Below are 14,259 nucleotides of genomic sequence, written 5' to 3'. Positions count from 1 at the left end.
GGAAATAGCTAATAAAACAAATTCCAAATTCGGGATTCCAAGTGCTCATGCTCGGTTGGAGGACTACGTTATTCAAAATTGGATGGCTCTAGGTACCGTTGTTTTTGGAAAATGCGAGAAACATTCATACATTCATGCATAATCTTCATTATTTAGTTTCTTTAAATATAATGCATGGCAATATTTTGTAGCAACTGTTTGAAAAGTGAATCAACGCAGAAAGTGAAAACCACGCAAAATGTTGTTTTGAGACTAATATATTTTTGGGTCTAAAGCCCTGGGCTTAAAAAAAATAAAATAAATGTTAAATTAGCAAGTTAAAAATCCGAAATAGCAACATTTAACTGATAAGAAAGTCAGAACTCCTTACTACCTCGCTCAAAAAATGCAATTTTGAATACAATGATAATTTTGCTTCTTTATTAAATTATTCTTATGACAGGGCTCGCATGAATAGATTATATTCTACTACACAAAATGTTTTCATACCAATAAATTGCTACAGTTAGGGTCAGAAAGCACAGTAAATCCTTTCTAAGATGATTTCTAAGATGACAGATGGTGCCACTAGCTTATTTTCTCTCCAGCCTTTCTTATCTTATCTAATCATTATATCCTATCTCGTTCATTTGCGCTTTTGCAGCTGAGGATGGTGGTTCGGTAAAAACCATCGAAACTAGTCCTGTGAAAATTTGAAAATATAACATGGATTTTTGTTGTTTGACTTCTGAATTAGTTTTTTTAAGTTATTAATAAGATCTCAATACAGACATTTGAATTTACTCATAGTCAACAACAGTTAAACTTTTCTTTTCACAAAAACTAGCCTCAGTTGCAAGCTCTTTTGTGTGCCAATAACAAAAGGATTTTCCGACTTCATAGTAATCTCAATTGATAATTCTTAATTTTAATCACATATATTGTAGCTTCTTAGACAGATCCAAATCAGGCTGATGGCAAAAAACAAATTCCCATAAAATTGTAGAAATTGATGAATACAATTTCTCATATGCTTCACAACAAACCAGAGAAAAGGAATAAAATTCTTTCCAGTATTTTAATTGGGACTTCTATTTTAATTTGAAATCATTATAATAATTCAACATAAAATGGCAAAAATATTTATCCAACCAAAATCTAAAATAAGAAAAATATCACTAACATGTAATTCCTATTAACCAAATGCTTATTTTGGATGTTAGTTTGTTTGGTTTCTGAAGCCTGTCAATGTTAAAGAGTTGCCTTAAAACTGCATTATAGGTTAGCTTCTCAAGAGGAAGTGCCAAAGAACCTGTTATACTGGATGATTTCACACGAGAATCATTTTCCCAACCTCTCTTTTCTGGACTAAAAAAAGAAAAAGAAAAACAAATTAGGTTGCATAAAAATTATTTGCTCCAACGAATGTAAAAAAATACTACTTTTTACAATAAACAGTACAGCCAAATTTTGTTCAGAGATTATTCTTAGAAAAATGACCTAATATACAGAGTGACCTGTTACCTGAATTTGTAAGAATAGGCCTTTTTTGGTACAGTAAGCAAAACATTAAATATATAAAATTATGAACAATAATTCCAATTAAATATTAAAATATATTTTAATACTTGAAACTAAATAGACTACTAACTAACTAACTAGACTATATTGAACTAACTATACTTTAATGTAACCAATTATTATTCCTTTAGTATGCAAGTCATATAGTTGTATATTTGTTAAGAATTTTGCATTGCTCAATACATTAACACTTTACTCACATATCTTCATACTATTATCGCTTTCTTAAATATTTCATGGCAGCTGGGACATACATGTCCAGAGCATTTTATGTGTTCACTAAGAACTTGGGAAATTTTCTTGTTGCAGAGTTAGGAATTCTAGCACTTAAGGTTGAAGACTATTTTATGACCCACAGAGGAATGTGTTCTTTTGTTGCAGCCTTTTAATGGGTAAGGGAAAATTATCAGCCAAGTCTACATGGCATGTTAGCAAATTTAGTTTTCTGAAATGTTTTGTTAAAGGAAAGAAGTAAGTTTTTATTTGTTCAAATACATTTGCCTTTTAAGATCTTCCTTTCTTTACGATTGTTGCAAATACTGTCACTTAATCTTTCAGCTGGTACGTTTTTGTTTCCCTTAAATTTCAATGTATTCTTGGAGTACCTAAATTTAAAAATTTAGAGTTTCTTTTGTAAACTATTTTGAACAAAATCTTTGTTTTATCATTAAAATGTTTGGTCATAAAAAATGGTTAAATTTTGCTAATTCCTAAAAAGCTATAAAGGCTGTATTAAACTAAGTATTGCAAATGAGACTATTTAGAGTCTTCCAAATAGATTCTCATGAAAGAATATTATTTTATCAGTAACTTGAAATGCCCTATAGCATTGTAAATTACTTTCCTGAAATCAGGAAGAAAAATTCATCAGAAACTGGAGTGGAGATTAAATATCAAGCAATTTTCATTTTAGGAAAAAATCTTGAGGAATGATTTTTAAAAACTTGAAAGCATTTACAAATGCAAAATTTTTCTAATTCCTCCAAATTTAATTTCTTTTTAATGTGGTTTCAATTTGTGTTTGAAAATTAACTTAATATCATTCTTTTAGTTTGCTTTTGGTTCATTTTATACTAGTTTTTAATATGTATGCAAAGGCAGCATAATTAATAAAAATATTTCGAGCGATAAAAATTAATTTTAATATTATTTTTAAATGACAAATATTCCAAAATTGGTGTTAATATCTGAGTGAAGTTTTGGGTTGTTGTAATATTCAAAATGGCAATTAGTGGCTGAACGGATGCTGAACAGCTTTAGAAACCTTTTTCAAGCTTTAGAGAGTTTTATGTGAAAGCATCCCGTATGTTAAACAGATAGTCCTTGTATCCTTTGCCATACTCTGATAAAACAAAATAAAATTATATTGAAAATTAAAATTCCAAAGTTATGAAACATCCACAACTATGTTTAGAAATGCTTGCTTACCATGAAGCTTTTTAATGACAAAACGAATCTCAAATTTAGACCAATTAAACATAAATTTTTATTATTCCTATTAGCATAGAGCAATTTATCAGACAAAATAAATTTTTAAAAAAGTTTAAAAAAATTATTAATTTATCCACTACTGGAAATGTTTACGTCAGAATTGTGTTTTGAAGTAAGATATCATACCATTTTCTAGTTCATTAAATTATTTCTCAGTTAGAACCAGTGGGTTCTTAGTGAGAAATACTTGGACATAGAAACAGCTACTAATCTCTTCTCTCAAAAAGAGATGAGAGACAACCTTCTTCCCCCCACATATAAGAATGTAATAATAAAAAGCTTGAGACCTAGAAACTTCACACCACAACCTAATATTTTAAAGGCAATTTAAACATTTTAAAATTCTAAAAATGTACAGCATCATAAAAAATAGAACAAATATTTTGTTAGTTGATACTGTCCAAGATTTTTATCTAAAAAATATTTTCATGCATTTCAGTTTAAAATAGTTTTGTGTTCAAAAAAGAATTGCAGCAGTAATATAAAAGGTCAAACAACTATTCCATTTCTCTTCTAAGATAAAAATAAATTCTAATGTTGCTAAATAATAAAACTAAATTTGTTATTGAATAAAATTAAAACTGAACTCAGTTAGGATTTCATTTTGAAAAGCTCCAGTGTTTATTTCTGCATTTCTATCTTGAACACAAAATATTCTAAACAAAAATTATGAATAGGTTAAAAAAGTGAAAGAAAGTGGCAACAGTCTAAAGACAGGTCATGTCTAAGGAATTGTATAGATGATAAACAAATTATTTTGTCTTGTGCATTGACAAGTTTTGTCACTGCATGTGTTTGTAAATGGTGATTCAAGCAATACCAGTGCAATGAACAATCTGTATTTCTCCAGGAATGGATTTTACTAGTGGTGCAGAATAATAACATTCATCTACAGGCTTAAAAAAATATAAATGACACTTCAGCATATGAAGTAATAACGATATTCAAGATTGCGATACTCATATTGCTCTTCAAAATCAGAATAATGCTTAAACTAAAAAAATAAATAAATAAATAAATAATGGGCAGGTCTGATTATTGTTCTTAGTTATAATTTTCTATACTGTCAAATAATAATACATTTAACTGTTGAATCCTTCATTTATTTTTAATATGTTTTAAGTGCAAAATTAAAAAAAATATTTTAATCAGGAAATGGAATGTGTTTTTTGAACAAAATTCTTTATTAGCAGCATATACTTCTTTTTAAGACAAAATGATAACTAGTTTTTCATCAGATAATTAGTTTCATGATAACTAGTTTTCTGCAAGGTTAAAAAGAATAGAATATTTCCCATACTCTAACTCTGAAGCTTTGAACTGGATTGAAAGGCAAGGCTGATGTTTCCCTTCCCTCCAACAAAAAGCCACTATTCCCTTCATACTCAAAGCTTGATGTGATTTTTTCGCCCTTTTCTTAACTACTGTGCAAAGAGCTCCCAGTGAAAGAATATAGCTATTTTTCAAACCCACGTGAAAAAGGTTAACATAATTATGCAATGAAATGATTAATATTTCTAGTATATCACTTACCTCTGTGCTATTGAAGAATAGCGAGGCTTATTTACTGAATTCTCTGCTCCATCATCACAGCTGTATCTGAAAAGGGGGGCAAAAAAAATTTTAAGATTTCATTTTGCTAATGCTATTTTTATACTGAAGATAACTAAAATTTTATTATGTTAGAAAATTTAGGGACAATGCCTTGTTTTTGTATGTGCACTATATGCCATACTAGTAGCTACTTATACTGCAGAGCTACATAATAGATTCCTTACATTTCAAGATCAATTAGATTTACTTTCAGAAATAATAAATTAAAACATTTTACATGAAAAAATTAATTTATTAACACTGAAAACCAAAACAATTTTCCAGAAAAATTAAAAATAAAATATTTCCTATGATAGTACATTTATTTCCAGTCTTCGCTTTGGATAAATTTTCATAAGATTCAAAAGCAATTTATCTATTATCAGCAAACTACTGTTATTTACTGAAAATACTGTTACAATAATTACAGTGAAACAAACAGAAATTAACAGCAGACTGAAACTATAGGTTTCACGTAAACAATACAGTCAAAATAAAAGGCAGATTAGATTACTCAGTCTTAACACATTAGGATTCCCTGTTTCCAAGAACATATCTTTGTGGAGAATTTGTTAAGGGCAAACGGCCTGTCATTTCCTTATAATGAGAAAATTCATGAAATCTTCACACAACCAGACCATTCAACAGCTGGGAAGAGAATATGGGTACATTATCACTGTTTTGTAGTTTTAGCTACACAACTACTGGCCAGCTAATAGCATATAGAAACTGCTGATTACCCAGATTAGTAGACAATCGGGGGGGGGGGAGTTTAGAAATGGAGCAGGAAAGAGAGAAATAATCAAACACTAAAGACCTTAAGTACAGTTAAAAATAGCTAATTACACTCTTCCTTACTTCCTTAACTTACTAATTTCATCCAGCTGATTATGTTTTCTTGGCTTAAAGACAAATTTTCAATTATACTGAAAAGATTTTTTGACCCTGGAAGCTCTAGTATGATCTACAAAATGAAAGCATATTTGGTATTTGCCTTGTATAGTGAGTGGCACTGGTGTAATTTTGGGTTAAGAAAGCACGACTTCAAAAGGAAGACAACCTTTTTCTGGTTTAGATTCTGAATGCTATAGAAGGTGTAATTTTCAAATTAATGGAATTTATGAAGAAATGTGAAGAACAGATAATAAATGATGATGATATAATGGAAATCTTCCATTGTGATAAAAATGCCCCAATCAGAAATCAACTAATGGATAGTGAAATCTGTACTATGGTTTTTAAATCTAGAAAATATTGTTAAGTAGAGAAGTTATAAGGGGGAAGAAAGTAAACAACGAGGTTTTTGATATGAAAAGGTTTTGATTAATAGTATAGCCAGAATTTTCAACACAGCAATTACAGGTTTTGAACAATGGAACTTTAAATAGTACAAAAAATTGTGTCTTAAAATTAATGAGGAAGTATTTGTAAAAGAAATTAAGTGGCATAAACAGCTTGCATTTACACAAATTTTTAATAAAACAAATAAATTCTAAACATTTTTAGCAAATCTAATTCCCTTAGGATCATAATAATACATTTCACAAAGAGCTATTTTATATTTTTTACTTTATAATTTTCACATGTCATTTTATTACATTTAAAATCTGAAAATTTTAAAAATCCAGAATCGTTCGAAGTTCCAATAATTCTAGAACTCAAGACTTTGTACTGTATATCTATATTTAGTATATCTTTGACACTGTTTTACAATTAACATTGTAGTATGACCAGACTTTGTAGTACCTTATTTATATAATATCACTCTTTTACAATTAATGCCATAGTATTAAAGATTATAATTTTAATCATAGTTAAAATTATGAATACATACCTTAGGATAGTTACAGATACAGCAACTAATGAGTATGCTAAAAGAGTACCAATAGACATCATATCAGCCAGTTCTTGAACGTTAAACATCATAGCCATAACTCCTTAAAATGGTAAAGCATAAATTAACATAAAATTGTGATAGCTAAGAAAACAATTAAAATATCTTTCATGAGATAAAATAAATATCTCTACAAATATTAAAGAATGCACATCTTTTTTTTAGTTTCAATAAAGTCTAAAAAGTTCATGTCATGAACAGACTTTATTGAAAGTCTAAAATATTTAACTTCTGTGTGACTGTAAGCATATAGATGCGTTCACTGCATAGGTCCATTCATTTATAAAAACTGAGTACAATCCATGAGGACGAGATAATATTTTTTCAGTTCTTACATTTATGCTTGGTACAACAGATTATTAGATAACAGTCCTGGTGGACGATTTAAAATGTTTTGGCATAATGCCAGCTAAGGTTGGGTTAAATAAGAGAGTGTGTGTGAGAGTAGTGAATCCATATATAAGCTGACCCCACATAATTTAGCTTAATAAAATGTTTCAAAGATTCTCAGCTTATACATGGAAATACACGGTAGTTTGCTTTTCCTCTTAAGTAACTTTATTTCTCTCTTCTTTATAATTATACCTATGATTTAATGTTTGATCTTTCTCTTTTAATTTTTAGGATTCATATATCAATAGAGAAAGGTTTGACAGTAAAACATCAAACAATTAATGAAGTACAAAGGAAGATGATATATGTCTTTTTCAAACAAGAGAATTCCCTACATGATGAAAGAAAGAAAATGATAGACTCAAAATTCAGTTTGCATAAAATTCTTTTAAAATGTATACTGGTAGTGTGCTGTCAAAACATGCAGGCAAAATACTGCTTTACATAAAACATCCAGCTTTACAAGTATCTCCATTCACAATTAGTTTCTTCATGCTGGTATTTGCATCTGATATCTCTGGAATTCCACAAACCAATAGTGATATACAAATAAGATTGCAATTGCAGATTGCATCAATTATGCATAGAGTATAGTACATCATGCATAGAGTAATTATGCATAGAGTATACAGAGAGAGAGAGAGAGATTGCATCAATTATGCATTTAAGGGAAGTAGAATATTTCTCCTCCCATTTAAAAATGAGTTTAATTTTTATCATTCCCACAATTTTTTAACATTTTTTTTTATTATTACAGTATTTTATTGCTAATTCCATATAGAAAGGAGGTTTTAGGGAATTTCAGAGCTCTGTTGAAAGAAATCAAATCATGGAGTTTCTGGTTTGATTAAGTTGATTCTCAAACCCTATTCCTTGCACGATTCTTTTTGTATTTTGAATTATTCTCGATTCATTCCCTATTACTGATTTTCATCAAGATTACTATAGTTAGCAAGAACTTATTCAGAGTCATAAAAAAGAACTTATTCAGTTTAACTGTGAATGATTTTGATATGATTCTATAAAAGACCAGGTTTGCAAACCTCCAATATAAATCATAGAATTCTAGAAACGGCTGAATATCAACATAAAATTGCATGTTAAAATTTTGAAGATCTTAAGGAAATTTAAAGGCTTTCCCAAGCAGCGTAAAAAAAAAAAAAAAAAATCTGAAAAGTTTCAGATTTTAAATTACGTTTAAAGGGGCGCGTTCTTCGTACTTAAACCATAAAATTCAGCTCAAGAGCAATATCACAAATTAGTTTTAAATTGAGCATATCTTTAGAATTTCCGATACAGAGTCTCGTTCGCTGGAGGTAAAAATGTTTTTTTTCTGCACAATGTTGCCATTACTCGTTTTTCAATCGTTGAGTTTGTTACTCAAAAATTTGTTAAAATTTTACAAAATATGAAATTGATCATAAAACAAATTCCAAATTTCATATTTGGGCTTCCACGTACCCATATTCATAGTAGGATTACATCATTCAAAATTTGATGGCTATTAAGTACCATTGTTTTATTACAATGTGAGAAATATACATACATATATGCAGATTTTTCATTACTTAATTCTTACAAATATAATGCAGGACTCCAACATTTGGTGGCAATAGTTTGAAAAGTGAAATGAACATTTATAGTGAACCAACGCAAATTCGCTAAATGAAAACTATAGTCCTTCAGGGTCAAAACCCCTTTGGACTAAAAAAAAAAAAAAAAAAAAAAAAAAAAAAAAAAAAAAAACACTGCTAGATTATGAACCACTTCTTGTTTGCCAAATTTATGTGATGGTCATATATTGCTGAAGGCAATACTTCTGGCTCACTTTTACAAACAGCTGTGGGATCACGGTTTCCTGGAAAATTAATTATGTTTAAGTCAGTAATGTTCTATTCCTTTCCAATAGAGTTCTCAAAAGAAGTCTAGAAGAAAAGAAATAATTCTTCCTTATCCATTTCAGTTTCTCAAAAGTAGCTATGAAACTTCATTTACTGACTTTCTTTTACAGAATAAAGTATAAGGCTAGTTCTGTACAAAAAATGAGTCATGTACTGATCCATTTTTTGGTGCAGAAGGTGTCTTAGATGTTAAGAAGTTTAAAGTCTGATTACGTAAATGCATTTCCATAACAAACAAAATATAACTTTGTGTGAAATATTAACATTCTGTAGCTTTTTAATGAATAAACATTGAAAAAATGTACAGTTGGTTCTTGAACACTGTAGGAAAAATGTTAAATAAATTACCATTGCTATTTTTTAAAAATGCACATAAATTTTCATAATTAAAATTTAACTTCTAACAATCTATCATAAATGCGATTTAATTAATATGGCAAAGCAGTTAGTAAAAAAGTATGCAGTTATAACAATTTACAAAAATAGCAAAATAAAAGGTATCGAGATGAAAACTAAGGGATAATTGAGTGAAATATCAAATAAACTTTCTTCCCAGCACTCCACACAGGAATAAAATTATGTTACATCTTCAGTAGACAAAAGGTTATGTCTTCAGTACAGAAGGTGTTGGAATTCAGTAAAACAAATATTAGTGCATATTTCGATCAAGTTTGGAAGTAAACTACATCCAAGTAAAAAAAAATCCATTGTTGCAAGAAATTTAAATAGAGGAGCTGTTAGTACAAAGTACTGAGTGACTCTGCATATCAGAAAAATACATTAAAGTTATTTGTGATGTCTTTAAGCAAAATTCAAGAAAATTAACAAGGCCGAATGAACTTCAGATCCCATGTCCCACAGTCTGCAAAAATATAGTGGTTTAAATTTCTTTCATCCTAATCACAATTACCTAAATAAGTTTATTGTATAAAATAAGCATCTTCCACTACAGATGTGGCCATTTTGTTAGCTTAGTCACATGATACATAGTCAAAGGCTACATCACCAAAAAAATGTAGAAAATATTTCATACTTGCACATATGCACTTAAGGTTTGATCATTATGTCTTCCTCTGCATTCCTTCTTTTTTAGGGGCCCACCAGCGGCCGAGCGGTAAAGATGCTGAACACTGGTAGTTCGGTCCGAGGTTCGAATCTCACAAACGGGCTGGCTGCATGGGCGTTTTTGTGGTTTTCTCCATGTGTAACGTGTATACGAGCCAGTTTCCCTTAGAAAGTCCTCTACGAAGGCACCCCTCCCTTTAGGCAGATAGCCCTCGTGTGCTTTGCCATAACTTAATAATCCCTAATCCCTTCTTTTTTAGTCATATTTCTTTTGTAGTAACATTGCATGAGCAAGCAGTTGTCACTTATTTTACATACTGTATGTATTAATTGTTGTATCCTTACAATAAATTATCATATGGTAGAATATTTGTTTATTGATCCCTAAGTTTACTTCTTTAGCTTGACATGATTAATCACCTGTTAGTCTGCATCTAATGTAATATCATTTTATAAAGACACACTATAAAATGTTATCCGGACTCTAACACTAGTCATACAAAATACAATATTTTATAGCAGATTTCTGTACATTTTATGACAGCCCTTGATAAACTATATTTTAAGTAATAATAAATCTACTTTTTTTATTCATTCATTACAAACTCAACATTCTCTAAAGTGTGCCAATATTTCTAAGATGTGCAGTTCATCTGCAAGTTCTTCAAAATATTACAGATCTCTAAAATGTTTCATATTGTGACATATCTCTAAAATGTATACAATTAGTTGAAATAAATCTGCATTTAAATAGAATGCAGAGTTCAGAACCATGTTATCCAAGAGACAACTGTACCAACAGATAACTGCAAACTTTAAAAATAAATCAATATTTCATACAAACCTGCAAAAACACCTGAAATAGCAGTCGCAATCAAAGGAGTCTGATAACGAGGGTGAACTTTGGCTAAGAAGCGGAAGATAATGCCATCTGATCCCATAGCATACAAAACACGGGGAAGAGGGAAAATGCAACCTAAAAGGCTGTAAAGTGGAGTTAAAAAAAAAAAAAGAACTACTTTTAAATACTTAAAAAAGGTACAACAATACACTTTTAAGCTAAACAAATAGCTGTAATAATACAAAATTGCCAAAGAGCTAGAATTATTAAAGCACCCATTACAAAATTATAGACTTAAAAATTTTACAGATTTTTAAATTCATTAATTATTTGCTTAATATATATTATCTGTTAGTCACAGAAGCTAAAATTTATTAATACCTGATTTTAAATACAGCTACTTTCATATTTTTTTTAATGCAAATTTGTTTACATTCATACTTTATTTTAACCTATTTTGTACTTTTTTATAAATTGAAAGCCATTACCTCAGAACACCTATTGTAATGAGTCAGTTTTATGTTTTTTAAAAAATTATTACTAAAAGCATACAATGAATCAGTTTTTAAAAGGTAAATTTAAATGTACTTCTTTTTCTAGCATTTTGTTTCCAGTGTAGTTCTAAATTTGGCATAAAATGAATGCATAATTTCATTGCATACTTATCTGAATATAAGAGCTTAAAGCTGCTGATATGAGTAGCATGAATTCTGGTGGCTCTTATATTTTAGTAATTAATTTTTTTTTTTTTTGTTCAACTTTATTCGCCATACAGCTTATCTGAAAATATAGCTAATGCTAATCCCTAACAGTAGTGGTCTCAAACTGGCAGCTTGTGGGCTACATGCAGCCGAAGAACCAATTAATTTTATGTGGCTCATGAATAAATTTCAACTACGTATTTATGTCAAATATGGCGTTGCAAAGATTTCAAGATTTTGGTTATTGGGAGTCCGAGTTTACATTATTTTTATTACCATTAAAAACAAACATGAATAATGCACTAGAAATCTATAAATGGAGTTAATTAACTTGTAAAAATGGAGTTAATTATAAATGGAGTTAATTAAGTGTGATGTAAATCATATTTGAAGATACTGATTTTATTAACTTTTATTCACTGTAAAAACATATAAGCTCAGTTACAAATTTTTGCACTAATAATCGCACTGTTTGGAAATACATTTATATGTGACCAACTCTTTTTCACATTAAAAAATTAATAAGAAATTAATCCAACTGAGTGCTGAGCATCTACAATCCATGAAGAAAATAATTTCTAGTAGAAAATAATTTCTAGTAAACTCTCTCCAAGGCTGCAAACTTTATCAGAATCAAAATACATCAAATATCCATCGGTAGTGTAAGAAATAAAGAGTTTATTTAGGTACAAATATATTTACTATTATGTACATGTCAAAGAAAAAATTTAATGAAAAAGAGACAGACTGCCATTATTTGTTCTCAAGTTTTATCTTTTGTTTATGTTCAGTTTAAATTTAATTTAATTATTTAATGATTGATTAAAAAGTTAATTTTAAAAAAATCCATACATCAGTCTGAAAATGTAATGTTCAGTTGTTAATATATTTGAATAACAAACTGTGATGAAACAAAAAAAAAAAAAAAAAGAAGAAGAAGAAGAAGAAGAAGAAGCAGAAAAGGAAAAAATTCTGGCCCATTAGCTGTTTTCAGATTCAGCCTTTCCTGCATGCTATCCGAGTTGGAGACCACTGCCTTCCAGAACTTTAAATAAACTGCATAACTGTTGGAAATGCAATCTTGCTTCCCTCAATTTTTTTTTTTTTTTTTTTTTTTTTTTTTTTTTATTGCTGTCTGTTTGCAACTTTTAAAGTCACATTTTCATTAAAGATTTTCACTGCTGACATATAATATCACTGCATAGGAAAAGAATCACTGATTTGTCAGCAACATTCTACATCTCCATAAAGGTTCATAGCCTCCATTTTGTTATACCTTAAATTCTAGGGACCTGTAAACCTTGACCTTTATCTGCAAGCTGGTAATGAGCTGACTTCACAGCTGAAAATCAGTTTCACAGCTGACCCATATGATAACAACTGGACTAGACAACAACAAATATGAGATACATGTATGAAAAGAATATTAAAAAACAACTTGTTAGCTTGTTTACTTATATTATTCATTATAAAAGTTACTTATTTTTTATATTATGAAAAGTTTACTATATAATCTAGGAGATGACATAACATAAATTCAAGTACAATCACATTATTGACACACAAAGACCAAAAAAACTATATTATTATATATAATGTTATACCTTGTAGAAAGCCCTGCTAAGGCTCCAATAGAAACAATCCATCTACAAACAGGCCAACCAACATAGTCGAAAACATAGGGTAAAGGGGCAGGATTATCTTGAAGGTAATATGGCATCATCATAGTTTGTACAGTTGATACACCAAAATATGCCAGAAAAACAAAAAGTAAAGATAAAACAATGCTAATTGGAATGGACTTCTGAGGGTTTCTTACTTCCTCTCCTAAAAGAAAGTATTTTATTTAATGAAACTTCACATGTACACAGACATATAAAAATATTTCATAGAACTTTCCTTCAAATTTTTCCAAAAACTGTTATAGTCAGATAATAAACTTATAATCATATAAATATATTATGAGAAATACAGCTAATATCTAATTAACAAAACAATATTTCTTAGAAAGCATACATATGTTGTTTTAAAGTTATAAAGAATAACAGATAAGTATTCTCCCCTTCTTTTTGTTGTTGTTATTTTTTAAGAGCTTAATGACAAAATGTAGTAGCAGATACTTAGCACTTTTGCTGCTCAGCACACACAAGCATGTGATAATGCTATTATAACCTAATAGAAAATTGACTACCCTAGAGACAAATGTATAAAATTATGAGAGGCTTAGGAGCATCAAAGTAACTGCAAATCCATATATACTGTATACTTCCCCAAAAACTCAACCATCATAAGTTTTTTACTAATCATAAGACTTGCTGATTAACATAAGCAATAGATCATCACATATTTTGTACCTATATATACTGTGCACTGTTTCCTTACAGTAATATAAGTAATTAAGAATGGTAACAGAGAGCAAGAGAAACAAATTACTAAAAAGAGAAACTATGCAAATAAGCACTGTATTGTATTAATCAGTGTTTTAAGTTTAGGTTATCTGTTTACAAGATTACTTCATGGCCTGCCAGTACTTATTAAGTACTCATTTATGATACTAAACACTGTAAATATTACAGTATTACCAATATCCCAAATCCAAATATAATGTGAAAAGAAGTAATTTTTTTTTTTACTGGTACAAAGATTCATACATCAATTACAAAATTCTATCATAAGAGAAAGAAGAATACAATACATAGTTCATGCTAAGGCTTAAAAATTATTACAGCAGCACTACATGTATTGTTGCACATGTTTTATTTTTACATATATTTATAATTCTCTAACTACCAATGACACAATGAAAAGTTTGCTAGTGTT

General features: G+C 29.2%; 1 protein-coding gene across 2 annotated transcripts in view; it reads right to left on the bottom strand.

Annotated features, from left to right (window-relative positions):
• LOC118183086 (cationic amino acid transporter 3-like) overlaps positions 1-14,259 on the bottom strand; it is a 165,934-nt gene that overhangs the window by 16,537 nt on the left and 135,138 nt on the right. For both annotated transcript variants that reach the window (XM_085814717.1, XM_035352509.2), the window contains exons 8-12: positions 13,044-13,266; positions 10,742-10,881; positions 6,479-6,581; positions 4,585-4,650; positions 1,163-1,347 (exon numbers count right to left, since the gene is read on the bottom strand). In XM_085814717.1, coding sequence (XP_085670843.1) covers positions 1,163-1,347; positions 4,585-4,650; positions 6,479-6,581; positions 10,742-10,881; positions 13,044-13,266 — 717 coding nt within the window. The remainder of the gene's footprint in view (positions 1-1,162; positions 1,348-4,584; positions 4,651-6,478; positions 6,582-10,741; positions 10,882-13,043; positions 13,267-14,259) is intronic.

This window comes from Stegodyphus dumicola, chromosome 4 (assembly GCF_044657685.1).
Source record: "Stegodyphus dumicola isolate Sdum_Otavi_A_Nest chromosome 4, ASM4465768v1".
In the NCBI taxonomy this organism is placed as follows: domain Eukaryota; kingdom Metazoa; phylum Arthropoda; class Arachnida; order Araneae; family Eresidae; genus Stegodyphus; species Stegodyphus dumicola.
This window is presented reverse-complemented; position numbering and strand designations above follow the sequence as displayed.